This window comes from Pimephales promelas, chromosome 3 (assembly GCF_988280905.1).
Source record: "Pimephales promelas chromosome 3, fPimPro1.hap1.1, whole genome shotgun sequence".
Classification (NCBI taxonomy): domain Eukaryota; kingdom Metazoa; phylum Chordata; class Actinopteri; order Cypriniformes; family Leuciscidae; genus Pimephales; species Pimephales promelas.
In genome coordinates, this window is record NC_142771.1 from 37,750,667 (window position 1) to 37,777,813 (window position 27,147).

The window sequence follows — 27,147 nt, forward strand, 5'->3', positions numbered from 1 at the left end:
AAAGTGAACAATTTTAGCGTCAAGAGCCCAACTAAAGCAAACAAAGCTCGCCATAACGGTGACTTACAATTTTAGATTTTCTCCTTCAGTGATTCTGCTTTAATTATCTTCTATAATGCTCAATAATCACTCAATTAATCACTTAATTATCTCATTAACTTTAACACTCTTGAGTGTGGACTCGTATACACTCGCACCTGAGACCCGCAGTGACAGCTGCTGTCAGACTCTAAAATGGAGAGTGACTGGAGTGACGCAAGTAGCTTTGCAACAGAGCAGTCATTATCCCCCACCTTCACCTGAAGTGGAGGAGGGTGAATTGTCTGTGGACACAGGGCGATATCAATTCAAGCTGCTGGCTCAAACTGTGGTCTTAACTCCTAACTTACGTCAAGAAAACTCGGCATTTTTCACGTTCCCAGAACCAACACTGAATATTTGGAGAACATTCTTATGACAAAATTCTGTGAGCTGGGTTCAACGCATCACTGTTTCTGTTTAAGGGGCTGAATGCTGCAGTCCTGTCCTCACATTGTTAGTGTTCATTGGTATCTGCATTTAGTTTCCCTCTTGTCATTCAGTCCTGATCGGTTCTGCTTTGTTCATAGTTGTATTTAGAACGTGTGTGTGTGCACGCGCCCATTCTGCTTGCCTGCCTGCCTGTACCTGTGTGTAATATATAGTAAATAATTTTTATTGTAGCTGACCCCCTGGGAGGTATAGGAAGGGACCATCCTGGTGGTGGTGGGGAGGATGGAAGGGAAGGAACCATCTTGGAGGTGGTGGGGAGGATGGAAGTCAATGAAAGCGTCAGCATCTGCGAACTCAAATACGTGGAAGTACCGGTCTTTTATACTGCAAGTATTAGACACAAATGGATAGATGACAAGGTAATTAGCAGTGGTGGAATGTAACAAAGTACAAATACTTCGTTACTTTACTTAAGTACATTTTTCACGTATCTTTACTTTACTTAAGTAGAATAAATAGTGCATACTTTTTACTTTTACTTTGTTACATTTTGCAGCAATTATTATACTTTCTACTCCACTACATTTCTACAACTTCTGTTACATTTTCGTTAAATTTTCTGATCAGTTTTTCCCCTGCCAAAACGTAATCTGACCGTCCGTTCGTTGCACGTTTGTCTCACCAGTGACGTTTGGTTGCCGTATATCAACCCGGGCGGTCACACTAAATGCGTCTCACACGCAGTGCGTTTATAGTGCAACTAATACGCGAAAATTTGTTTTTACGTGCATAGTAAACGCACCGTGTGTAATATATGTTTGGTTTGGTTAGGATTATGGCAAGCCAAGAGGTTCAGAATTACACCTAAATGAATCGCGTTTACTGCCAAACATATTAACATGTAGTAAGGATAAGCATGATATTGCCTAATTGCAAGCTTGTTTCAGAAATGGTGACATTTTTTTCCATCATTATTGAACATCATTATTGGAGTATTAGGTTGAATGAGTTAGAATTAAATGTTTTATTAATAATTAGAAAATAGACATTAAGATAATAAATTGTTATGCAAGTACTTTTACTTTTAATACTTAAAGTACATTTAAAATAAAGTACTTTTTACTTTTTACTTAAGTATGGTTGTCATTGTGTTACTTCTACTTTTACTAAAGTAAATATTTATCTGGATATTTGTACTTTTACTTAAGTACTGAGATTCAGTACTTCCTCCACCACTGGTAATTAGTGATGCAACGATTGAGTCTTCCTGGCAGACCTTAACGCCAAAACTTCCATGTATCACTGCACAGGCTAGAGAAATTAGTTTGTATAACATTCAGGAAATGCCATTACTGTGACAGAATCATGAATGTACTACAGTGTTGATCTCCCTGAAGCAATGCAAATGTTTTCCTCAAGAGCTTCCCCGAACCAACACAGTTTATCAATGCACGGCTCATAGGTAACATAACAAAGACTGTGTACAAAAAATTTTGCTATGGTGCTAGCTGTATGGAGATTGTATTATTATTGTCTCATTGAAAAAATTCACAAACAAATACAAATAATTAAATTATAAGTATACATATACAGTCGTGCTCAGAATTAATGGGACCCCTGGTAAATATGATGAAAACTGGCTGTAAAAAATAATTCTGCATTGTTTATCCTTTTGATCTTCCATTCAAAAAATTGGCAAAATTCAAACCTTTCATTGAAGCAAAAGAATTGAAAGTGGGGGTAAATCACACTATTTAATAAATGTTTTTCTCCAAAACACTCTGGCCATAATTGTTGGCACCCCTAGAATTTTTTTATGAGAAAAATATCTCTGAAGTACATTCCCATTAATATTTAATTTTTAAAAGCACATCAGGGTGACTAGGAACATGAAATTGTCCAGCTATGACTTCTTGTTTCAAGGAGTTTAAATATGAGGAAGCACAAAGGCCAAATTCCCTGAATCATCCATCACAGTGAATAAAACCAAAGAACATGGTTCTGATGTGCATCAAAAGATTGTTGAGCTTCACAAAATAGAAAGTGGATGTAAGAAAATAGCTAAAGAATTGAAAATCCCCATTTTGACCATCAGGACAATAATTAAGATGTTATAATCAACTAAAGATGTCATGATTCTGCCAGGAAGAGGACGTGTGTCTATTTTGCCTAAATGGACGGTGAGGATGAAAATTTGAGTGTCCAAAGACTCTTCAAGGATCACAGATGGAGAATTGCAGAGATTAGTTGAGTCTTGGAGTCAGAAAACCTAAAAAAAAAAATCAGACAACCCCTACATCACCACATGTTGTTTGAGAGGGTTTCAAGAAAAATGCTCCTCGCTCATCCAAAAACAAACTCCAGCATATTCAGGTGTCAGACACGACTGGATCTTCAAACGGCACAGTGTTCTGTGGTCAGATGAAACTAAAAAAGGGGCTTTTTGACAGCAAACCCAGCAGATGTGTTTGGTGCAAACAGGGATGAAGAGTACCCCATGCCTACGGTTAAATATACTGCTGGATCTTGTATGTTGTGGGCCCATTTATTTGCTGGAGGTCCTGGACATCTTGTTCAGATACATGGTATTATGGATTCTATCAAATACAAAAAGATAAAAAATAAAACCTGACACCTTCTGCTAGAAATATTATAATGGGCCGTGGTTGGATCTTCCATCAGGACAACAATCCAAAACAAAAATCAACACAAAAATTAGTTACGGAGCACAAAATGAAGCTTCTGCCATCTGTTATCTTGGCAAAAGTTTACAGATCTGAGGTTGCAAAAAGTTTTTAATAACAGGGTGCCAACAATTATGGCCAGAGTGTTTTGGAGAAAAACATTTATTTCATAGTGTGATTTACCCCCACTTTCAATTCTTTTGCTTCAATGAAAGGTTTGAATTTTGCCAATTTTTTGAATGGAAGATCAAAAGGATAAACAATGCAGAATTATTTTTTACAGCCAGTTTTCATCATATTTACCAGGGGTCCCATTAATTCTGAGCACGACTGTATATACGTAGCAAAATCCCCAGTGTTAAATTAACACTGATAGTGAATAATTGAGTGATGATTGAGCATTAGTAAAGACACCTGATGTTAATAAGCCAAATCTCTGAAGGAGAAAACCATAATTTCAAACACTTTAATACTTCCCAGAGAATTACTGAAAACGTTTATTAACAATCTAGTAACTACTATTAACTAAAAGAAATTCTTATTAACGAATTAGTAAGTAATAGCTCACAGATGAAAGTGTTACTATACTTCTGTGGGAATTACTAATTATTTGGATTCGTATTATAAAGTGAAGATCATTGGAACTAACTAGTAATTACTCAAGTGTTTGATAATCGGTTTTCCTCCGCTTTAATCTCCACAACCGGAAATGGACGAGCATCCTTGCATCAAATACAGAACTTATGCGTGCATATAGCCCATTTCAAGTAATATATTGGTAAATGGGTCAGTGACATAAATAACATAAAATGTACCATAAAGTGTTTTTTCAAAAATTTCAAATAACAGCCATAAAAATGGTTGACTTTTGTTCTACTAACTCTCATCTTTATAGAAACATATGTTGTTTGAAAATTTTCAATTGGAATCAGAATTTATGTGACAATTTGTTGTATTAGTGCGTACAATCGTCATATGGTGTGACATGAAAATAATTGTATATAAACTGAAAATGGATTATACCTTTCTTAGGTTACTCATTTTATCAAAGTAATTTATAATAACTAAACTGTGATCCATTGTAGTTTTGTGAAAATTTATTAAATTTGTGTATTATTTTCTAAAACATTGCTTAATGTGAGACCTATGGCGTCAGTCTTTCAACATATTTTCTATTTATTGTGACAAACCTTGCTAGAAAATTATAAAAGTATTTGTGACTCTTGCTGATACTATTTTCTATGTATTCCATGAATATTTCCAGGTTTTATCATTAATAAAGGTATGTTATTTTCACAATTTGGAATGTCACACCAAATGATATAGTGTCACACCATATGATAATGTCGCCATGTGTCAATGCAAACCATGTATTATCCTACTTCTTGGTGAGTACTGATCACTCATAAGGCAGGAAATATAAAATGCTGGAAGGTAATATTCAAATTTTATTGATTTACTTGATATTTAACAATAAAACAAACTTTTTTTTTTAATATTGTATGAACCATATGAACATATGTTTGTGTATCAAATTTCATTTCAATTCAAAACTGGTCTGCAATATATATTAATATAAGTAAAACAAACAATTTTTTTATATCATATGAACCGTGAACATACAGCGTAGCTGAGTGGATCCACAAATAAATCAGACTCCATTGTACATAAGCCAGTCAAATTTGGAGAGAGTAGCAAACCCTTTGTCCCACATATGGTTTTTAAGACAAACTGTCCTTCCATGTATCCTTCATTGGAAAGAGTGTCTGAATCCTCAGCTTGCGCCTCTCCAATTGATGCGCTTGATTGGGCACATGCAAACAGCACCTGAGTAGAAGAGCTTCAAAAGGACAGATTTATGTCAGTGACACGATTGTCTTCAGTGATTGCAACAACTAGCTTCGACTCCATCAAATTGGGTTAGCCCAATTTACAAATATGTAGGGTTTATACTGACTGGGCTTGGGGCTCTCTAGTGGGCAAGCTGGATGGAGAAGAAGGCACCTCCGTAGCAGAGCCACCATCACTTAAGTCAAAAAAAAGAGATTTATTTGGCAGTGAAATGTTATCACCAGCATGTCCTAAAGTTAGCTAAACATGTTATACTCACTAGGCTCGGGAATCTGTAGTGGGCCAGCTAGGTTGGACAGAGGGCACTTCAGCAGATGGGCCACCACTTCAAAGTCAAAGGAAGAAAATCAAGTATTTATTTATTATTGTAAAATGTAAATAATTTAATGGAAACTCATAATACTTACTCATCACTTGTCTTCACTTGTCACTGTCACCTGGCATCACATCAGGGAAAACATGGTCAAACTCAAGTTGGTGCAGCTTGTGACAGGTGCACATCACTGGATATTGGCAGAAACAACTAAGATCTCTGTAAAATATCTTTCCTGGAGAAAAAGACAGAACTTGGTGTGTACTGCTGATTCCAGTCACTGGACGCACTGACGGAGGGAGCATTTCATCCATGGTGGAGATCTGCTCTTCTTCAATCCACATGATGGTGACATTTTCAGAGGACTTTTGTAAATACTCATACAGATCCCTTGGTGTTTGTAGGTCACTGCCTCCGAGAACATACATGTGTGCCTTACGCTTCAGCACTCCTCCCACACCGTCAGGTGCACCCTTCCCATGGGAACGCTCTGAAAAATTCAGGGAATGCATAGGGCATGCTGCTCATGAGGAAGCAGTTTGATCGATTCCGGTACTGGGTTGCTGGCCCATCACTGAGGACATGCAGGGTGTTGATTTCATGTTCATGTCTTCTTCGGAAATCACCAATAATCGGCTTGATGTGTGCCCACACTGCACGCTCATCGTGACGCAAGGACTGGGAAATGGTGGCATAGCACTGGGAGCCACTAACTGAGTAGGCAACTCCAGTATGCATTGTGGCCTGCTGCCTATTGCCACCGAAATGAAAGGCCTGAATTTCAGTGTTGAGTTTACATGCATAGTTCTCCGAAAAGTCTATGTGTAAGACCAGGCATGTACTGGCCATCGGGACTACCGGGACATTCCCGGTGGGCCGCGGTCTGGTTGGGCCGGCGGCCCGGCGCGTTATGTATTTTGTTTTTAAATCATTATTAATTGTAAATATAGCCTATTCTATATATTGTTATATTGTCCAATTCCGGGCATGTGTCTCTCTCATGAAGCCGTATGAAGCTGACGCGAGCTGCGAGACTAACAGGTCTGATGGCCAATCGGAATCAAGTTCAAATCTAGACTTGAAAAGCGGCCGCTTTACAACAACTGCAGTGATGCGATGTGATGATGTGCAACGAAATTCATGTCAAAAGAGTAACATCTCTAAACGTAAAGGGGGACCGAGAAGTCGAGAGAGAAAAAACGACAAGACAACGACAATAACTTGAGGCAGATGCCACCAAATGTGTTAAAATAAATGAATTATTTGCTGGACTTTAGTGAAGATGTCAGCAGGGCGCGCCTGACTGCAGCTGAGGTGAGACATTTAGAATGATAGGCTACACGTAGCCTTCTGCATTGTTTTGTTTAAGCATGTTACGATATTCCAGCTGTAATAGGCCTCCACTCACTGATCGATATAAATGCCATTTAAAATTCTCAGCTCTCTTGTTCTGTCCATTTTATTACGAAATTCAGACAATACCGTTTTGCCGCTAGAAAATAACGTGACAGGTCGCTTTAGCGCCTCAGTTCAAGTAAACCGATCATCTGTTACTTTTTATTTAAAGATAAGATACAATAGATAGCCTACAACTTATCAAACGGTACATGCCTCATAAATAATATCAATCAGTGCTTTTCAACAACGGAAAGAGATTAATAAAACAGCAGGAGAACAATTAGCCTATGTCACAGAACGTTACAGTTACCTCAGGAAAGCCATTTAATGACAATAGCACATAGTTGACTTGAAAAATAGCTATAGAAAGGAGTATTTTGCATACTTGCATACCTTTCAAATAGCTATAGAAAGGAGTATTTTGCATATAAATATGCACATATATATATATTTTTTTCAATTTGTATCCCTGAAAGTGCCTGGCAGAAGCCTTATGTGTCATAGGCTAAATGTGAACAAAAGACAAAGATAAATAACTCACTGCTCTTGACTAATAGCTTTAACAATGATTTATATATATATATATATATATATATATATATATATATATACTATATACACTATATAAATGATATAGTATAAATGAAATATAGGTATACTATATAAACTATATTTCATGAGGTGAAACATCATGAAATATAGTTTATATAGTATAGCCTAAGAATATTCTATTAGAATAATAAGCGGCACATAAATTAAGACCAGTTATTTACAATAAAGCCTTATAAAATCATTTCCATTTTATTTGTTTATTATTTTAATATTTTTTTCTTGGTTCTGATAGTAAATAAAATCTAATCAGTAATTTTACATGCAGATTAATGCACGTATAGATGTGTGTGTGTTTGTGTGTGTGTGCGTGTGTGTGTGTGTGTGCATAGTGGGCCGGTCTGGATGAAGTGTCCAGGGCTGATTTTTTGTCCCAGTCCAGCCCTGTGTAAGACCATTTCATTAGCACAACTGAACTGTTTCACCTGATTAAGCCAGTTTAACTGATGACTTGCAATTGCATTGCACCAGTTAGCTCTCCTACTGTCCCCCTCTTCTTTTTCTTCACCCAGTTCTTGTAGCTTCTCTCTCCCGTGTCAGCTGGGTTGTGGTCCTGCAGGTTGGGCTCATCATAACAGCACTTTGTGCACACACACGTTGCATGCATTTTGTATTTTCAGTATCACACGTGATACCTGACAGCAGTGCTGACAGGCTTTTTGTCTTGATCAAGCCTCTTCTTGAAAGAGCATTAGGAGCGAGATGTTTGCATGTTCCCAGCAGGCACATGTGTTACGATCGCTGGACCTAGCCTCTGTGACATAAAAAGGTTTATACCTTATAAACTGTCTGTAGGACAGCTGGTGCTTTTTTTCACATTTTTGCATGTACAGGGGTTGGACAATGAAACTGAAACACCTGGTTTTACAACACAATAATTTGTTAGTATGGTGAGGGCCTCATTTTACATCCAAATGCAGCACCAATTCATCTTGGGAATGACAGATAGAAGTCCTTCACAGTGACCAGAGGGATTATGAGCCGTTCCTCTTCCAGAACAGTGTCCAGGTCACTATATGATGCTGGTGGACTCGCTCCTCCAAAACACCTCAATAATATTCAGATCTGGTGACTGTCAGACCATGGGAGATGTTCAACGTCACTTTCATCTTCATCAAACCCTTCTGTCACAAGTCTTGCTGTGTGTGTTGGTGCATGATCATGCTGATACACGGTTTGAGCATCAGGTGCTCATGATCCTCCAGAAGGGTTTGGTAGTCCTCGGCAGTGTCGTGTCCATCAAATACAATCAGGATTGTCATGATATTGGAGCTCAAACCATCACTGATCCACCCGTGCTTCACTCTGAAGATTGGCCGCCAGGCATATAGACGTGAAACCTCCAACATTGGCCAGTGTTTCAGTTTCATTGTCCAACCCCTGTAGGTCTTATGAAGGTCATTTAGTGAGGAAGTCAGCACTCGTCTTTGTCATTTCTGTTTCCTGCCTACTGTGTCCTTCTTCCCAGGAAGGACAGTGCTATTTTCATCTAACAGCACGAAGGATTCCACCTGAGCCTTTTTCTCATTTATTAACTTTTTCCTGGCTGACAAGTTGGATTTTTCTCTGACTGTTAGTTTCGTTACTTTTTGCCTCACACTTTGTTTCCTATATTTCTCAGCCCTCTTCTTTTCCTTGCTGACTTTTCTCTGGAGCCTTATGTTTTGATCCTTCAGCCTCTTTAATGATTTGTTCAGCTTCTTTATCTCTTCAGTGTTTGGGCTTGGTGGTAGTGATGTAGGTGGGCTTGGTGGTGGTGATGTAGGACCTGGGACTTGACCTGGGTCTACCTGGATGTCTCCATCATAGATGGAGTTATCTGGGGGAGTTATGTTGAGTAATGCATTTAAATGTTTTCTTTTGGCTCAATATTTTGTTTGAGAATTTCTCCATATCTCCCTCAGCTTCTCTCTTCTTGACGGTGGGAGAGTCCGGATTCTAAATTTAGGGATCTCTCCCCCTTTCTCTTTCTTTTCTTGATATCTGTTAACAGAATGGTGTTAACATTTTAACAGCTGTTCAACATTTTTTTATTCTCTTTGTTTCCTAACTGCGTTCCTCTTAGTTGCATTGCCTACAGTGATGATATTTTAGCTATCATGTATTGCCGGTCTTCAAGAAATCTGCCTCAAGGCAATCAACAGTGAAACCTCCCTCAGACCTTTCCTATTGGTCAGCGAATAGAAACAGACAGTTGTTGTTTACTTTTCTTTTCTTTTCCTCAGCAACTCCTCTCTCTTTGCAGGGTTTGAATTCAGTATCTCTCTCTGTATCTCTTTGTCCTCTCTGCACTTGTCATCATTATCTGCCTCAAGTTGACAAAAGAAAAGGCAATGTATGGTTTGAGACGAAGACAACATTGTTTAGACTTAAACAGCATTCTAAGGTTTCTGTGAAGGGGTCTGCTGTGTCTGTCTGATGAACTAGAAATCTGTATCACAGATACAAATAAACTAAACTAAACACAATCGATGGTGGATAATTACAGCTTTTATGTAATGATGGACCTGAATAAATGTTTAAAAGGTCAAAACATACATTGGACTTTGTTATTTATTGTTATATATGCAGGGAATTACAATTCATATCATATGGTGTGACAATCAAATCATATGGCATGACAGGCAGACATGTCACACCAGATGATGAAGTGTCACACCATATGATGTTTTCTGCACTTAGCACAACATTGAGTCTTGTAGCTACACATTAGCATACTAGCAACATGCTAGCTATAACAAAGCAGCATAGATTTACATATAATTATGACAAAATAATAACATTTCTTTTGCATATTTATAAAAAATGTCACACCAAAAGACATCTGAAAGTGGGACTTTTGTCAGAGTGCCAACAAGATCTGATTTATTGTAAATATAAAAATGATTACTCACCTCAGGTTGTACAACAGCAATACACTGCTAGTTCTGTACAACATTGCTGAAGAAGGTCCTCTCCTTCCCAAGGGTGTCAAAACAGTTGCCCGTTCAAAAATCCCAAAATAGTGTCACACCATATGATTTTGATTTGTGTGACAAAATCTTTTTGATTAGAACTGACTCAAAACATTGTCATCAAAGTCATCAAACTTTTTCAGCGATTTTTATCATATTGTACTGCTGTGTCTATACATGCAGTTTTTATGTCCTGGTGACCAGTGAAAGTGCAGTTCTGACTCTCTGCCCATTCATTTAGATTGGAGCCTGGTCTTGTTAAGTCCGAAATAGCTGCCCGGAGGCGTTGCCAAGATGGTGGCCGAGTTGCACGACTTGCCTAAAAGGACTTTGTTTTAAACCAGCTGAATATAAAAAGTCCAGTGCAAACGTCGTTACTCCCGCTCGTCGTCGTCAGCTGTCAGTCACAGTTGCTAGGCGACAAGAACAATCCTCCGCAGGCTAGACCGGTCCGAGCGCTTCAGGTGCGCACTTTGATATGGGACGCAGTTGTAGTTAGCAACGATTTGTTAATGTGACAATGGACCAACATTTTGTTACTTTAATTTTCAAAATAACCAGTGGGAGAATGTAAGGAACTTCATACTGCGTTAGTATTCGTGTACAAATGTGAAGTAGCCTACTTTTTCCCCTCACAGGACAACAACACTACACATTTTACATTAAACGACACAAAAGTATATTATAGTTTAAATGTATCAACCGTGCAAACACTCAGAGACCCTTACAAAAATAAACGAATATCCAGAGCCATGAATTATATTTTGTGTACACATTTAAAGTTGCATAAAATAATGAAATAATGAATAATAAAGAAATACAATGTACAAGAAATACAATACAAGGCTATAAAGCCGTTTTCGCATTTCCACTTGACAAAACCATGCAATGCTGACGAATGAGTTAAGATGAATAAGAAAAAAAAAACGGAAAAAAAAACTTTTGGCTGTTAACACTGGTTTCTCTGGCTATTTGAGTAAATGAAAACAATACTTTTACATTTAAATGTGAATTTGCCGCCCACCACCGAACTCTCGGCCACCCATTTTTAAAAAAAAAATAAAAATGCTGTCGTCACCCGTGCAATGATTTATGGGTTAGGATCGGGTAGGATAGTCCGCGAAGTGTCCATTTATGTATCCTTCCTTTCACGGGGAAATGAAGGGTGCATTTGGCGTCGCTTTTGGGAAGCCTTCGTCGCGCTGCAATGACGCAACCAGCCTTCGAATACGGCCTTCGGAGGATGCATAACTGAATTGGGACAGCCTTCATCCCACCGCGATGACGCAATCGGCCTTCAAATGTGGCCTTCGCGGATGCAGCCTTTGAATTGGGACGTCCTTCGTCGCGCGGCTGTGACGCAATCGGCCTTCAAATACGGCCAAGCGTCCCTATAGTATCCAGCTGCAGACCCGCAGCACACCAGTTTCAGAACCCCAGTGCCAGAACCGGAAGCAAGGGGCGGAGTTACGTTCCAACGAACAACAGCGCCAGGGTCGTAAGTGAGGGGCGGCGCTTAGGTTTGAAACCTAAAAACGCCACCTAACGTAATATGGAGGGTATTTTACGCATGAAACCGCTTATTGAACATGTTATGATGCTACATTACAGTACAATAAGCATTTTAAAACATTGATTTTGTGTAATATATAATTGTATATAGTTTCAGTTATACGTTGTTATTGTATTATGAGTTACTTCCTGATCATGATGGTGAAAAAATAATACTTGAAACTTGCGGGCATTTTAATGTATAACAGTTTGATAATTTTAGCTAGCTAAGTAGTTTATACATATGCTACGTGTAGATTTACGAAGGTACGACCTTTGTTTTTTGTTTTGTTTTTTATGAAGAAGCTAACTTTGTATAATAAATAAGCTTTGAAAGATATAAAACAAGACAAGCATTGGAGATTTTCAAAATTATACACAATTCGATAACTCATTAGACCTCTGTGATATTTTATGTTCTATTTATTTATTTATTTGTTGTGTTTATAAAAATATTAAATTGTTTTGAAATTGAAGATATATATTTGTAAGATGATATTTATTGTTTAATAAAAAAAATGCATAGGTATTTTTGATAAAATATACTTTATTTCACAAGAACATGTGCCGCATGCATTTTTTTTCATGTCAAATAATAATGTCAAAATCTAAAAGAGAGAGAGAAAATTCGGCATTGTTTTAAACGAAACAATAAAAATGTACAGCTACAAATGACCAATTCAACCCTAGGCCTGTTTTATCACAACAATCTTGTATACATGTAACTTACAATGTATCAAATGATTCTAAAATAACTATAATGCAATAATAATAATAATTCCGCCCCTCCCTCCCTTCCGGTTCTGGCGCTAAATAAAAACATATTATCTTTTTATGCTTGTGCTTAAAGACCTTAAACCACTTGTACCCCAATAATTGCTGTTGTTGCATAATCTTGTACATGGATTGCTACATGGTAGCCTTTATAGTTTAAAGGGATAGTTCAACCAAAAAATGTGCCCATGATTAACTCACCCTGAAACCATCCTAGGTGTATATGACATTCTTATTTTAGAAGACTACAACCAGTTATATTAAAAAAACACCCTGGCTCTTCCAAGCTTGATAATGGAAGTGAATGGGTATATTTTTTGGAAGTCCAGTTATCCCCAAAGACATGCTTCTCAAACTGACTGCTTAGCAGAAAAATAAGTAACAATGTTGAGTATTCTTTATATAAATATTTGCAATAAAGTTGAACATATATTTCCCCTTTACACATTTTTTTTTACTTGGTGTGTGCTAAATTTGGTGTTATTATCAGCATATGTTAAAGTATAGTTGCAAAGTGATTATGTTTTGGAACCTTCAGGAAACAAACCAGATCTTTCTCAAAATTTTATTTGCTGACTCTGTCGACTTCAAAAAGGTGTAGATAAAAAATCAGTTTGAAGCAAGTTTTTTTTTTTTTAATTAAGAAAGTGAAAATATCAAGAACTGATAATAATTGCTTATACTGACTTGTTTAGGTAGCAAGGATTACATATCCTTCAAAGCAAACCAGGCTCATGCTCCACTCTTCACATAATGTTAACCCCCCCAAACATTCCAACATAACAGAAAATATTTAAAATTAGCAAAACATTAAAAGTTTCCCACTTAACCTTAATCTTGCATAAAAACATTATATAACACTTATAATATATAATCCCAGCCCAGTTTTAGTTAAATTTAAGTTTGTCTAAATTCAATTAAACTATTCAGATTACTTCAAATGTGTCAGTTCTGTGAACTCAAAAGATAAAGAAAGTTCTAAATACTCATAAAAGTTCATTTGATTTAACTATTCAATTTAAGTTTATCCAACTCAGACGAGTTAATTTTTTAGGCATTGTGTATTAATATACCAACGACTCCAAAGCACAGACATGAACACAATAATAGTGATTATGTAAAGAGGCCAGAAGATCACATTTATGATTCTTGCCATTTTGGTCAAAGACAGAGGTGTTATCTGTCGGCACTCATTGAGGATCAGCTTCAGACAGTCGGGAGTGCAACTCTGCTCTTCATTCTGATCTCTAAATGAGTCTGGAGGATTCTGCTGGTCTCTTACACAAACTGTGAGAGGGAGAAAAGTACAGCTCTGTATAAATGTTTTGTCTGCATAATCTCACACACGATTTTTCAATTGGGAATCTTTGCTGATAGTCTATTATAGAAAAACAAATGAATTTCACATGTGGTTTTGGGGTGGCTTGTTTAAATATGTGATATTGCATATTTTTTACATTTGGTTTTACATTTGCTAAATTCAGACTTCAAATGCTATTTCCATCCATCCATTCATTCATCCATTCATCCAAACAAACGGTTTGTCCTATTTTAGAGGCACAAGCATGCTGGAACACACACACACACACATATTTTTTTTTTCATGGAGTCTAATTAACTCAAAGATCAATTTAATTAGCTTTTCTTTTTATATACCAAAGCAAACACATCTTAAACTTAATTTCACCAATAAACCTTAATTTGTGAAGTAAAAGTTTAAAATAGGCTACAGTAAAAAGTTCCTCATAATCTGATGTTGTTTCAACTCTTACCATCTCGGCCAGTAAGATCGGCTGTAGTTTCCACTGATCTCTTCTTAGCTGTCAGATAATTCACAAAGATGGTCTCTATTATGCTGATGGCAATTAGAAAGAAGATCACACCGCAGTAAACCCCTGTGAAAAAACACAGGAAACTGCCCAGTTAGAGTTTTGTTAGAAAAACGTTCTTCAAATATTCAGTGTTGGTTCTGGGAACGAAAAAAAGTCCAGATTTCTTGACGTCACACTGTTAGACCATATGCTTTTTTTACAGTAAATTACTGGCAACACTGTTGCCAGCAACTTCCTGTGTAAGTTGTAGAGTTATTTACTGTGATCTACAGCAGTGGTACTCAATCCTGGTCCTGGGGACCAGCAGTGGTGGAGGAAGTACTGAATCTCAGTACTTAAGTAAAAGTACAAATAACCAGATAAATATTTACTTTAGTAAAAGTAGAAGTAACACAATGACAACCATACTTAAGTAAAAAGTAAAAAGTACCTGATTTTAAATGTACTTTAAGTTTTAAAAGTAAAAGTACTTGCATAATAATTGATTCTCTTAATGACTATTTTCTAATGATTAATAAAACATTTAATTCTAACTCATTCAACCTAACACTCCTATAATGATGTTCAATAATGTTGGAAAAAAATGTCACCATTTCTGAAACAAGCTTGCAATAGGCAATATAAGCCATATTCTTAGTGCACAGTGTTTATTATAAGGGTTAGAAACCGCACCTCAGTACTCACTACTCACTACTCTTGAGTACTTTGAAATAAGCTACTTTTTTTACTCTTACTCAAGTAGTTTTTTGGACAAGTACTTTTTACTCTACTCACACTACATTTTTTGGAATGTAACGGTACTTTTACTTGAGTATGTTTTTTCAGTACTGTTTCCACCACTGCTGGGGACCCACAGCTCTGCAGAGTTTGTATGTCTCCTCATTTAACACACCTGATTCATATCATCAGCTCATTAGGAAAGAGCTCTATGAACTGAAATGGGTGTGTCAGATGAAGGAGATACTGTATATAAGGCTATGTTTACACGGAAACGATTCTGAAGAGAAAACGCAAAAGTGGCGTTGCGTTATCACTTTTTATTCTGCATTTAGACGAGCGTTTTTGGTGGGAAATTCGTGTGCATATGGTGATGCAAAAGAGTGTGAAATTCAATGTAGTTGATACATTCCAGGCAGCTAGGTGGCAACGTGAAGCACTGCCACACAACAACACCAAGTCCGCGCGCCTGTGTACAACCTTCACTGTCAAGCAGACTTTTGCGTTTTTACCGTTTACACCGTACGGGAACGCGGCGGTGGAGCGTTTTTAGGATTTCCACTCTGGAGGGTGGTTTCACTTTTTTGCGTTTTGAAGCCCCAAAAACGCAAACGCCATGTAAACGAAAGGCACATCCGATAAAATATTTTTACGTTTTCACCCGCGAGCGTTCTCGTGTAAATGTGACAGTTTATAAAAACACTTGCTGCAATATTAATAGGATGTGAGGATTTTAAAAATATCTAAGATTAAAAAGGTAATGCATCCAGTATTCTTGTAGTAATAGGGATTGAAACAATTTATATAATGAAACAATTCATAATTTCAGTCCACATAATTGTGTAAAAAAAAGTTCATCTGACATGTCTTCAAAGGGTTAAAATTAATAGAGCAACATGTAAACGTTCGAGTGATTAATTAATTTTGTTGTGCATAATTTATGGGTAAAATGTGTTCATCTGTGATCGCCAAAGTGATCTTAATCGATGTGGCGCGATCGATTGCTTTTGTCTTCCACCCAAGTTTCCGGGGAAATCGCGGTCTTTTCCTCATAACAGTATTAAAAGTTTTCAGTGAGGAAAGTTGTCTCGTATCACTCTCGTGATTATTTCTTCCCTTTTTCAGGTGGGTTGTTGAATATGAAACTGAGTTTAGTAAATGTAATGCTTAACATGTTAAGAGTGTTGAAGGTGTGTTTTAGTAACATTTTGAGTAAGTGAGAGTTAATGTTACAGAGTTTAAAATGTCCGTGTGTGAGCGGAGCCCTCGCTCGGTTACAGAGAAAAATAGCCTCTTAATGAGAGCAGACGCCATTTTATGTGAATTGTGAATTAACAGATACCTAGATAATAGCTATTTTGCTGTGTTATTTGTATAATGTGTCAAGCACTTTATTGATATTTTTGGTAAATGTAGTAATGTTTATTGAGCTAAAACTACTTTGTGCTTGATTGACAGCTATTCTATTGTAAAAAAATGAGTTTATGTTCCAGTGAATTACAGAATATGCTGTTGTGACTTGAATAAGCCTTATACAGCTATTATTTTCTGTATATCTGTAATGTATTATTGTTGAATATAACAGTAAAAGTTTTCAGTGAGGAAAGTTGACTCGTATCACTCTCGTGATTATTTCTCCCCTTTTACAGGGGTGTAACATAAACAGGGCCTAAAAAGTGCAGAGCAGTGGGTCTGGAACCAGACTTCAGCAGGATTGAGACACTGGTCAGGAGGAGGTTGGTATTGTTTCCTTCTGTTTGACAGGAGGCGTCAACTTTAAATTTATTTGAGGAGGATTTGCAATTGTTCTGCCTTAATGCCTTAAATTCTGAACTATTTTTCATTTTAAGGGAATACTGCTTTAAATCCTTGTGTTTGATTGTTGTGACTTCATTTGAGATTGAATTACTGTATTGTATTCTTAAAAATGAAGTAATATTAAACAATCAGGTTAATGTTAGACGCACCAATCAGAGGGATTTCTGTCCCTGTAGAGGGCAGTGTGTTGTTGATAATCAGCAGCATCACAGAAACAGACAGAAGTAAAGTCACTTTGAAGGCCACTTTGTCTGCTGTCTTTGAGTCAACTAAGAAGGAGATCACATCCAGCACAAGGAAGAAACATACTGGTATTATAAAGTTTACCACATACAGTACAGGTCTCCTTTCTATGATGATCTGCAATGGAGAGAGAGAGAATAATTAGAAGATATTTGATACCACAAGGTTTAAAAATATTAGAAATAAATGTATTACACATCTTTTCACTATGAACTAGTTGTTGTTGTTTTTTTAAATAGTTGTATTTATTCAATTTTTGGTTTACATTCCATATCCAGTGTGCTGTACCTCATAGATCAGCTGATGCATTTTAAGCCATTCAAGACCATCATTATTATTGGTTTTATTACTGTGAATTATATCGCAGAGGCGCCACTCTCCCTCGGTCTCCAAGTGCGGCTTCGACTTGTTAAGAATTTGATTAGTATCATTTAATGTTTTTATTACAATCTGCTTATCTGTGAAAATAGACATGATTATTATATTAATTATTATTTCAATATAAGTCAAATAGTTTAGAAGAATAAACCATGTAATCTTGTGTTTGTTTGTCTAAACTGATTCATGTGTTTTAGATGTACCTGTATACACTGCAGACTGAAGTGTTATACTGCACTTTTGGGTGTCGAAGGGAAACGTGTAGAGATCCATCTTGCAGGCCGTGGTCAAAGCTAAAACATCAGTTGAGATTATATATCCGGAAAAGTGCAAATCCACATATGGAGACTCCTTTGTTCCATAATCTGTCTTGATGCTAAATGGATAAAATATAAATTAACACTGATTATTAAAGACAAGATGATTGGAGACAATTGTTCAAATCAAATGTAAATGCAAAAGTAATTGCCACATAGCAACATTGTGACGGTTCAGATCCGGCCTATATCTGGCATACTGATCAGTATGGAGCCCATAAAGGGACGGGGTGGTCGATAGTATTAAATCATTCCAAGAAATCTCATTAGCTCTTTCTTTGTAGAAGGAACTGAAATTATCAATGGCCTGGACTTTTGCCCAAACAGGACACACTTTATCTTTTCCTACTACCACATTTCCCAAATAGACCACAGTGGGACGTGCAAATTCACATTTTGCTTAATTTACCATCAAATTTGCTGACTCAAGTAAGTAAATAAGTGCACAATGCACAGGTGAAGGTGATTTACTACTAATCAAGGAACCAGCTTTACTGATTAGATGCGCATAACAATATCGTGCGATATATCGCCCACTCTATGTGAGCGGTCACTACGGGCAGAGCCGACTCGAGCCTTTTGGGGGCCCTAAGCAGAATTTGATTTGGGGGCCCCTCCCACGACGCAGAGTCACCTGTGTTTGACGATTATTGACACAAATGTCACGCAATAATGATGCATTATAAATGAATACACTTAGGTTATGTATTAGGCTACAACTAAATTAATACTTAATAAAAAAAATAGATGCCTACTTAAATAAAAAACATATAAAAGTCTCAAAACATATAAAAGAAATTATTTTCTAAAATTATGACAAAACTGAGAAACATAAGAGCAAGGCTTCAACAAGCCTATTGTTGAAAACTAAAAATACTAAAAAAATATTTGGCCAACTATTTCTCAACTGTCTCAATACAGTGTAACTGTCCTCAAAAGCTTTATTACTATTATTATTATTGTCGTAACAGACTTTGTTAGATATTACATGATATAATCCAACAAAGTCTGTCACTATAATACCGGTAATGATGTTCTGGCGCTCGTTGTATGTGTGTATGCAATGTATTTTTCCCCTCTGGGCTTGCCGTAGATGGGTCGTGTGCAGACTGCGCACTTGGTAGGCTACTGGAGTGTCACGGGTTTTTGGAGGTCTGATGTGTGGTATAATAAAGTGGAGAAGAGTTCAAACTGCTATGTTTATTATTTATTCAAACTGCTACCCTTACACCTTGAAGGTTAAGTTCCCCTGCGGGCTGTTTTCTCCAATACCGATACCGTGACTAGGCGCAGTTGCGCACAAATTGTCTATATGCACGCGCGTGGTGTCTAGAGGATTATGCGCATGACTTACAGCAGCAGTTGTAACTTGTAGGCAGGTATATTGATCATTAAATCAGAGTTTTGTTGTCTTGAATGATTCATTCAGTCATATTCATTCATTCATTGATTTATGTCACTTGTTTAAGTAATCTAAAAAAAATACAAATAAAAAATAACCCCGAATAGGGGGGCGAATATTTGTTGTGTTTTAACATAATCACTGACTGGAACTTATATAGAATCCAACTTTTTTAATGGAAAATGTCATGTTACTGTCAGAATGTTTTTACAGCAAGGGTTAACAGTGTATAAACAAATTCGACAAATACTTTTTATTTTTATACCTTTCCATTATGCCAATATCTGGAGTCCAAAACATATTTTTGGGGGCTTCAATTGTGTCAATTTCACAATAGTTGGTTTTGTTCCACATCATTTTCATATTTGGCCACACCTGGAAAGTTCAATGAAGTTCAGAATGATTATAAGACAAATAATTCAGTGGTGTAGTCTAGTTTTTTGTAGTTAGTATACTATGATACACCACCCTTTTGGAGCTTAACTATTCATAGACACTAGTACATGTCGAGATTTGATTCATTGTACATCCCTACTTTTGATTTATTCATTCAAAAATGGCCAAATTGCGTGACTTTCCGCTTTTTAGGCTAAGTTACATTTGAGTTTATGAATGAAAGTTCTGTCAAAAAACTAGGTTGTTGCGAATCCTCATGCTTTTTTAAGTTTTCCTAGAGGGAATATGGAAATCCTTGACATTTTCTAGTGCACAGCAAAATCCCCAGTGTACATATGTACACTCTCGGTGTACATATAGGTCCAACTACAGGGTGTTAAAAATGAACATTGAAGCAGTGTTAAAGTTAATTAGATAATTAAGTGATTAATTAAGTCATGATTGGCCATTAGTGGTGACACCTACTGTTAATAAGAAGAATCATTGAAGGAAAGAGAAACAACAAAAACAGAAAAAAGAAAAACACAAGAACACCATGTGAATGGTGAATAGGTGAATGTGAAACGCGTGTCTAAACGAAGAATAAGAAGTGATAATGCAACGCCACTTTTGCGTTTTCTCTTCAGAATCGTTTCCGTGTAAACATAGTCTAACACTAAAGAGTCTTAAAGTTAATGAGATAATTAAGTGAATAATTTAATAATTTAGTGATGATTGAGCATTATTGATAATTTAGTGATGAAAAAAATGATTTTATACATTATTGATATAATTTGATGATTGATAATTTAGTGATGATTGAGCATTATTGAAGACACCTGATGTTAACAAGCAGAATCACTGAAGGGGAAATCACAAATTGTAAGTCACCGTTATGGCGATCAGTGTTTGCTTTAGTTGGACTCTTGACCCTTATACTTTCACTTTACATTTTGTTTGTCTGCTGTTGTTGATTTATAACAGTCAAATGAACAAAGACAAGTGTAATCTGATAGTGTTGGTTATGTTGTGGCATAATCATGTTGTGATCTGAAAAATGAAAACTATTGAGATCATTCGGTTTAACTTGTTAGCAACAGCTTTGTGATTCTACAGAATATGATTATCAGTATGTTTCCTATAATCCTAAATATTTTATCAACATTGTTCTGATCAAAACACTTTCAAATGAAATTATTTAGAAACACAGACATCAAAAATCAGCCAGTGCATCTCAACAATGGTGACAATAATAATGCATGTTGCAGTGGCTGCCACCAATCACAACTCATTAATGGCTCCCATCATGTATTGCGTTATGAATAAATTATAATCTGAATTTGTCTATGTAATTTACTTTTCCTAATTGAATATTCTGCTTGTCACCATTGTTGAGATGCATTGACAGAATCTTGATGTCTGTGTGTGCCTAAAAGAAAGACTTTTTTAAACAACTTTTAAGAAATGGTTTATATTATATCTAACACAAAGTTCAAATGATGATTGTCATAATATAACCAACACCTTTAAATTACTTTTTTTCTTTGTTCATCTGACAGGTATAACTCAGATACAACAGCTAAACAAATTATATAGTTAATAACATAAGGGTCAAGAGCCACACTAAAGCAAACAATGATCACCATAATGGTGGCTTACAATTTTAGATTTTCTCCTTGTGATTCTGCTTTAGGTGTCTTCAATAATGCTCAATAATCACTCAATTAATCACTTAATTATCTCATTAACTTTAACACTCTTTAGTGTGGACTCATATACACTCCCAGGTGTGTTAATTTAACACTGGATTTTTTTGCTCTGTACAAAGAGACAAGCTGAGCCATATCGCATTAATTATTGCTGGCGATACTTCCTCGATATTAATGCGATATGGCTCAGCTTGTCAGTGAACTATGGCTCTTTGCAGTAAAGGCCGCTCCATCTGAAAGCAGGTGAAGGTGATTCACTACTAATCAAGGAACCGGCTTTACTGACGAGATGCGCATAACAATATTGTGCGATATATCGCCCAGCCCTACTATATGTACACCAGGAGTGTTTATTTAACACTGGGAATTTTGCTGTGTGGGTATACAGCGTTTCCTGCATATCACATAGACTACCCCACTGAAATAATGTATGCTTGAAATTTAAATAAAACCTCTGATCATGTTACAATATTCTGTAAATTGAGTAAAACTTTGTGAAATAAGAGTGAAATGTGTTTTTAAACACTTACAGTTATCATTTTAAGCTGTGTTGTGAGACTCTGGGCTTTTTCATTCTGTAGATAAAAAGATGTGTTGAGAAATGATACAACAAGTGTTTGACATTTCATGATGACCTAAATGAAAAGATAAATCATGCTGGACTCATACCACATTGGTGATGGAGGACACATGTATGTCCACATGAATGTCTGCAGGCTGGTCGGCATATTTGGATTCGTATTTGTAGTTGAACATCAGGGGCCACATTCTTTCATTCTGAGTGCTATTGTCGTCTAAGCCGAGATCTTTCCAAAGCTTAATTTTAGCTTCGGCAGACTGTATTGAATTGCAGGCTTTAACATCTGACCCCCGCCCTGTGTGTATGAGACATTCAGAAACACAGAGACAATATTCTCCAAGCACATATGAAATAGAATTGCATGTTTAAACATGTATCATTCTTCATTTCATACTCTTGTCAGACATACACAAACACACATAAAATAAAATGTCAACTATTGTTCTTAGGGTGAAACAAAATTTTTCCTGACATTTGTGCTTTTTTCATTTGCTTATACATATATTAATGGCACAGGTAAAATTACACTCTTTTAGCACAAACAGGGCTACCACAATATATGAGCAACATGTATGTAGATGTTTGTATTTTTGAGAGTGTTTATGGATGGTTATTGAAAAAATTAAAAATGAGTTTCTAAAGGCCACAAAACACATACTAAATATGTGTCCACAAGACTTTTGACTAATTGATGTTGTATCCTAGAGTTTTGTCTTCAAAATGATCTGAAAATCATCCTGTCTACTCATTCACATAAAACTGTGAATAGGGTTATATAGCAAAAACATTTTTTTTGTTTTTGTTTGGGAAGGCAATATGGGAATGGGCATGAACGGCCCAACTCTTGTCATGAATAATTAGGGGATTCTCACCTGAGAAGACAAAGACCTGCAAAAAAATGAGCCTAGAATTGGGTAGAAAGAATTGAAAGGACAACATATATATATATATATATATATATATATATAGATAGATAGATAGATAGATAGATAGATAGACAGACAGACTGTCAGAGATTGAGATTGTCAGAATTTGGCCTTTTTTACAGCAAGGGTTAACAGTGCAGTTATCATCAATAAAAACTGTCACTTCGGGTTAAAAATGTCGTCCTGTGTTCCTTTAAACTTCTCCTCAATGTACATGCAGTGTAAATAAAGCAGTTGCATCTATGAAATTAAAGTAAAGTTAGTCCACAGACACACCCCCGTGCTAATGGTACCGCCCACGGCAAAAATTTCAAGACAAAAATTTAGAAAATCAGTTAGATTTAATTTATTCAAATGTTTGTTTCTGAAGTCCAAATTTAGCACAAGTAAAATTGAAAAAAAAAAAAATGGAGAAAAAGGCAACTATCCATTGATAATGTTATTGGAAAAAATAGAAAAATTAATGTCTGGTTTTCATTTTTCATTTTTGCATTTCCATTTTATGGTCCGAAAATTGAATTGTGAAGCGTTACACGGACCGAACAAAAATAAAACAAGTTTAGAATTTTTTTTTTTCATCAAGACTAATAATTAACTAATTCTGCATCTCTTTTTAGGTGTGGCTAAATAGGCAACGTTTATGCCTCAGAGTTTATGTGAGTTAAAAAAAAGTAACACTGAAGCAGTGTTAAAGTTAATGAGATAATTCCCAGTCGGCTTTTTATGTCAGTTTAACATCAATATGACATCAAACATTGGTCAAAATGACGTCATGAAATAGGTCAAAAATAGGGCTGGGCGACATCGCATCACATTGTTGTGTAAAGCCGTCAGTAAAGCCGGTTCCTTGATTAGTAGTAAATCGCCTTCACCTGCTTTCAGATGCAGCGGCATTTACTACAAAGAGCCAGAGTTAACTGACAAGGGTCCGTGTAACGCTTCACAATTCAGTTTTCAGACCATACAATGCAAATGAAAAAATGAAAAATTTAAACCAGGCGTTAATTTTTCCTTTTTTTCCAGTTATATTATCAATGGATAATTACATTTTCTCCGCTCTTCTTTGCTTTTTTACGTCTTCTGAATTGTACATTTAAAATCGTTTTTTCAAATAAATAAAAAAAATAATTTTGTTCTGGTCAAGGTCATTTTTCAATTTGCAAGGTAGATGGGCGACTCCATTATCATTGAGAGGGAGGGTGGGCGGGCACCAGGGCAGAACGGAAGTGGATGGTGTACTAGGTAATCGCGAGACCATTAGTGTTCTTCTTAAGCGAGTCGTTCTACGCGTAATAAATATGATGACCTGTTGCAGTTCAGCTTGCATCATGGTGCTAAACGGCTGACTATGATGGCCAGAGATATTTCTCGGGATCGGAATTTTTAAGGTAACGTTAACGTTATTTTTAATAAGTCTTGCCAGCTAGAATAACTGTCAGGACAATAGTCAGTCGCTAATATTGTACCATTATTTTTAGATGGAGCACGGAGAACATATATCTGGAGGATGACATTACAAGGGAAACCTATTTCCCAAACCCAAACAGCGTGTTTCAGACCAAAATAATGCGTCACCAAGGATCATTTGCTGTATGTGGCACTTCTAAAGAACACGCGGCCGCCATGACACCAAGCGCTGGCCCAGTTCCTGGGATTTCTCCTCAATGCCTTAGTGCACCTTTTAGGCCAAGAGGGCACATTAGCAATCCGGGTAACTCTTTCCAGAACCCGCTGAAGCGCACAAGATCATTAAGAAAACAGATTTATGTTGCCGACACTGAAGACAGTGGGAAGATTTCATCATACAGTAAGTGTATTATTATCTGTGAAATAAATATTGTAATGTTTGAATTTTTAATGTCCTTTAAGCAGTTGCAATGATTGTGGTGTTGTTTCTCACAGCCACTGTGCAGATTACAATCTCAGAAGGTCAAGGTGTGCAACTCCTGGGGCAAACTGTACAAGAGTACTTGAATTCTGCTGACTGTTACACCATCTGTGACATCAAGGGTCTTGCAATAGCAGATACCTCCGAGACAAAAGGTAATAAAGGTAAATAAATGAATGGTGTTAGAACTACACAACTGTGGTATAACTGAACCCCTGGTGTGATATAAGGGTTAGTGACTGTATCTACTTTTGATAGTAAAATCCTTTTATTTTTTATTTTAGATTTGGAGTTTTGTAATTCATCCAGTCGCAAGATCTTCGCCATCAAAAGCAGTGACCTGGTGAAACTTAAAGCTATAGTATACGATGTTAAAAATCGGTCGAGAAAGCCTGAGACATTAGGGAAGTTTTAAAAAACTCATCCCGCCCCTCCACACACACACACCCCTCCCCTCTGTGCTACCTGATTCCTGACCTATGTCACTTTTGAGTTCACGTCAATGCAAGATTAGCAACACATGAAATGTTCTAACCACCATTAGTATAATACTAATAGTGTATATGCTGAAGTTTTGAGTAATTGTTATAGCAGCACACAGCGCATCTTGTTCAAATTCCAATCGGCTCGAACAGAAACCCGCTAGGCACACTGAAATATATTCAAGGACTTCAAGAAATATAATTACTTTGACCCGTGATAGGCGATGCTAAACGGCTAACATTGCCAATGCCGACCGGCAGCATTAGCAAGTTGTCAAACTGATAAAAAGCTATGTAACACGTCACACCATACGACTATAAATAAATGTTTACCTGCTCAACAAAAAGTCTGAACAATGTGAATCTGAACAATGGTGACAGACAAAATATTCAATTAGGAAAAGGAAATTACTAAAACAAATCAGATCATAATTTATTCATAACGCAATTCATGATGGGATCCATGAATACGTTTTGATTTGTGGCACCCAGAATGCACTGCAACATGCTTTATTATTGTCATCATTGTTGAGATTCACAGGCTGATTATTGATGTCAGTGTGTCTAGATAAAATACATTTTAAAGAGATCATTGTTCTGATCATAACAAATTGAGACATATTTTGGACGGTGTTGACCAAGCTGATAATTGTTTGCTATAGAATCATAATATTAAAGAATATGATTTTGGTGATTCAGGTCAAGTAATGATTGTCAAAAAACAATAAACACGCCTGCTAAACTTTTCTCAATGTTTATCTGTCACTTATAACTTAAATACATTTGCCAGACAAAATAGAAATGTTAATCGTTGAAGCGTCAAGAGCCCAACTAAAGCAAACACCAATCGGCATAATGGTGGCTTAAAAATTTAATTAGCTCCTTCGGTGAGTCTGCTTGTTAACATCAGGTGTCTTAAAAAATGGCTAATCATCACTCAATTAATTACTTAATTAGCAGAAGCCAAAATCTTAACATCAAATTGACATAAACACTTTGAAGTCACTATGACTTTAATTTTTGACCTATTTTGTGTCCTATGATGTTAAATTGATGTCCCGGTGCCCGTTGGGATTAAGTAATTAATTGAGTGATGATTGAGCATTAGTGAAGACACCTGATGTTAACAAGGAGAATCACTGAAGTGAAGAGTCACCTTTATTATTATTCGTGCTCCAAGCCTGCATTGGAGCATGTCACAAAAACTGCATTGGAGCATGTCTTTGTCTAGACTCATAATAAAAACAAAATATTTTGCTTTTCGTAAAAAAAAGGAAATAAATGTGAAGCGCATTCTGCCGTCTCAGTTTGAAGTTCATTCTGAAACACGACAGAAAATGAACTGCAGCTCAGCGAATACTAGCCACACATAAATTAGAGATATGTCTTTAGAAAACTTGAAGTGTCTGTAAATGATTTAAATCAAATCAAAAACGAATATTCCGCGTGAAACAGCAAGAGGGACAGTTTTTCTAGCTTCTGATCATTATCTCTAATGTGACCACACCCAAGAGGGATTCACAGTCCACGTAAAGGAACCCCAGACAGCAAAATTATTTTCAGTTAATATATTTTTCAAGTTGATTTTAATAACTACATTTTCTAGTTAATTTATTTAAGATTTATTTTTAAGTTAAGGGCTTATAGTAAAGGTATCGATTTAATTTTTGAATGAACCAGAATTATTGTAAAATTGGATATCGGCGAATGTTTTTTAAGTGCTAAATTACTGCACTGCACAAACCATATGCCAGAACCTGTCAAGTCTGGTATTGTTGGGCACAGCAACGATTAAGGAACCCAACGAGATGACTCCCGTTAAAATAAGTCAACCACAGCCAGAGTTAAAAGCATTACAAAATGTAATTTTACCAC

At 36.4% G+C, this 27,147-nt stretch overlaps 4 protein-coding genes across 5 annotated transcripts; 1 reads left to right on the plus strand and 3 right to left on the minus strand.

The window, feature by feature from the left end:
* Positions 1-4,651: 4,651 nt before the first annotated feature.
* Positions 4,652-7,288, minus strand: LOC120464467 (uncharacterized). Its single transcript, XM_089128849.1, has 4 exons — positions 5,431-7,288; positions 5,266-5,331; positions 5,113-5,181; positions 4,652-4,995 (listed from the first exon to the last, which is right to left on the minus strand). Exons 1-4 carry the CDS (start codon positions 5,829-5,831, stop codon positions 4,758-4,760), a joined length of 774 nt encoding a protein of 257 aa, XP_088984975.1. The 5' UTR covers positions 5,832-7,288; the 3' UTR covers positions 4,652-4,757.
* A 1,468-nt stretch (positions 7,289-8,756) lies between these two features.
* Positions 8,757-17,524, minus strand: LOC148982078 (5-hydroxytryptamine receptor 3A-like). Its single transcript, XM_089128044.1, has 5 exons — positions 17,504-17,524; positions 17,122-17,332; positions 14,378-14,500; positions 13,683-13,892; positions 8,757-9,145 (listed from the first exon to the last, which is right to left on the minus strand). The coding sequence occupies exons 1-5, from the start codon at positions 17,522-17,524 to the stop codon at positions 8,757-8,759; spliced, it is 954 nt and encodes a 317-aa protein (XP_088984170.1).
* Positions 17,326-22,182, minus strand: LOC148982079 (5-hydroxytryptamine receptor 3A-like). The gene is made up of 4 exons (XM_089128856.1): positions 22,066-22,182; positions 21,927-21,971; positions 19,578-19,687; positions 17,326-17,969 (listed from the first exon to the last, which is right to left on the minus strand). Exons 1-4 carry the CDS (start codon positions 22,162-22,164, stop codon positions 17,768-17,770), a joined length of 456 nt encoding a protein of 151 aa, XP_088984982.1. The 5' UTR covers positions 22,165-22,182; the 3' UTR covers positions 17,326-17,767.
* A 1,942-nt stretch (positions 22,183-24,124) lies between these two features.
* Positions 24,125-26,019, plus strand: LOC148982080 (uncharacterized). Of its 2 annotated transcripts, none has more exons than XM_089128854.1 (3): positions 24,125-24,709; positions 24,805-24,954; positions 25,075-26,019. In XM_089128854.1, exons 1-3 carry the CDS (start codon positions 24,469-24,471, stop codon positions 25,203-25,205), a joined length of 522 nt encoding a protein of 173 aa, XP_088984980.1. In that variant the 5' UTR covers positions 24,125-24,468; the 3' UTR covers positions 25,206-26,019. The 2 variants fall into 2 exon arrangements, with proteins under 2 accessions (XP_088984980.1, XP_088984981.1); XM_089128855.1 differs by having other exon boundaries at positions 24,805-24,945.
* Positions 26,020-27,147: the final 1,128 nt, after the last annotated feature.

Bases quoted from the DNA above. Each gene is read 5' to 3' on its own strand.
- LOC120464467 (XM_089128849.1), bottom strand. From the start codon at position 5,831: ATGCATTCCCTGAATTTTTCAGAGCGTTCCCATGGGAAGGGTGCACCT. The intron at 5,182-5,265 runs GTGAGTATAACA...TTTTGACTTAAG, and splicing joins ACTACAGATTCCCGAGCCTA to TGATGGTGGCTCTGCTACGG. The intron at 4,996-5,112 runs GTCAGTATAAAC...GTCCTTTTGAAG, and splicing joins ACTAGAGAGCCCCAAGCCCA to CTCTTCTACTCAGGTGCTGT.
- LOC148982078 (XM_089128044.1), bottom strand. From the start codon at position 17,524: ATGCATCAGCTGATCTATGAG. The intron at 14,501-17,121 runs GTGCGTCTAACA...GTTTTTTCACAG, and splicing joins GACAGAAATCCCTCTGATTG to GGGTTTACTGCGGTGTGATC. The intron at 13,893-14,377 runs GTAAGAGTTGAA...TCCCTCTCACAG, and splicing joins CGATCTTACTGGCCGAGATG to TTTGTGTAAGAGACCAGCAG.
- LOC148982079 (XM_089128856.1), bottom strand. From the start codon at position 22,164: ATGTGGCCCCTGATGTTCAACTACAAATACGAATCCAAATATGCCGAC. The intron at 21,972-22,065 runs GTATGAGTCCAG...TTTTATCTACAG, and splicing joins TGTCCTCCATCACCAATGTG to AATGAAAAAGCCCAGAGTCT. The intron at 19,688-21,926 runs GTAAGTGTTTAA...TGAACTTTCCAG, and splicing joins CACAGCTTAAAATGATAACT to GTGTGGCCAAATATGAAAAT.
- LOC148982080 (XM_089128854.1), top strand. From the start codon at position 24,469: ATGCGTCACCAAGGATCATTTGCTGTATGTGGCACTTCTAAAGAACAC. The intron at 24,710-24,804 runs GTAAGTGTATTA...TGTTTCTCACAG, and splicing joins TGGGAAGATTTCATCATACA to CCACTGTGCAGATTACAATC. The intron at 24,955-25,074 runs GTAAATAAATGA...TTTTTATTTTAG, and splicing joins CGAGACAAAAGGTAATAAAG to ATTTGGAGTTTTGTAATTCA.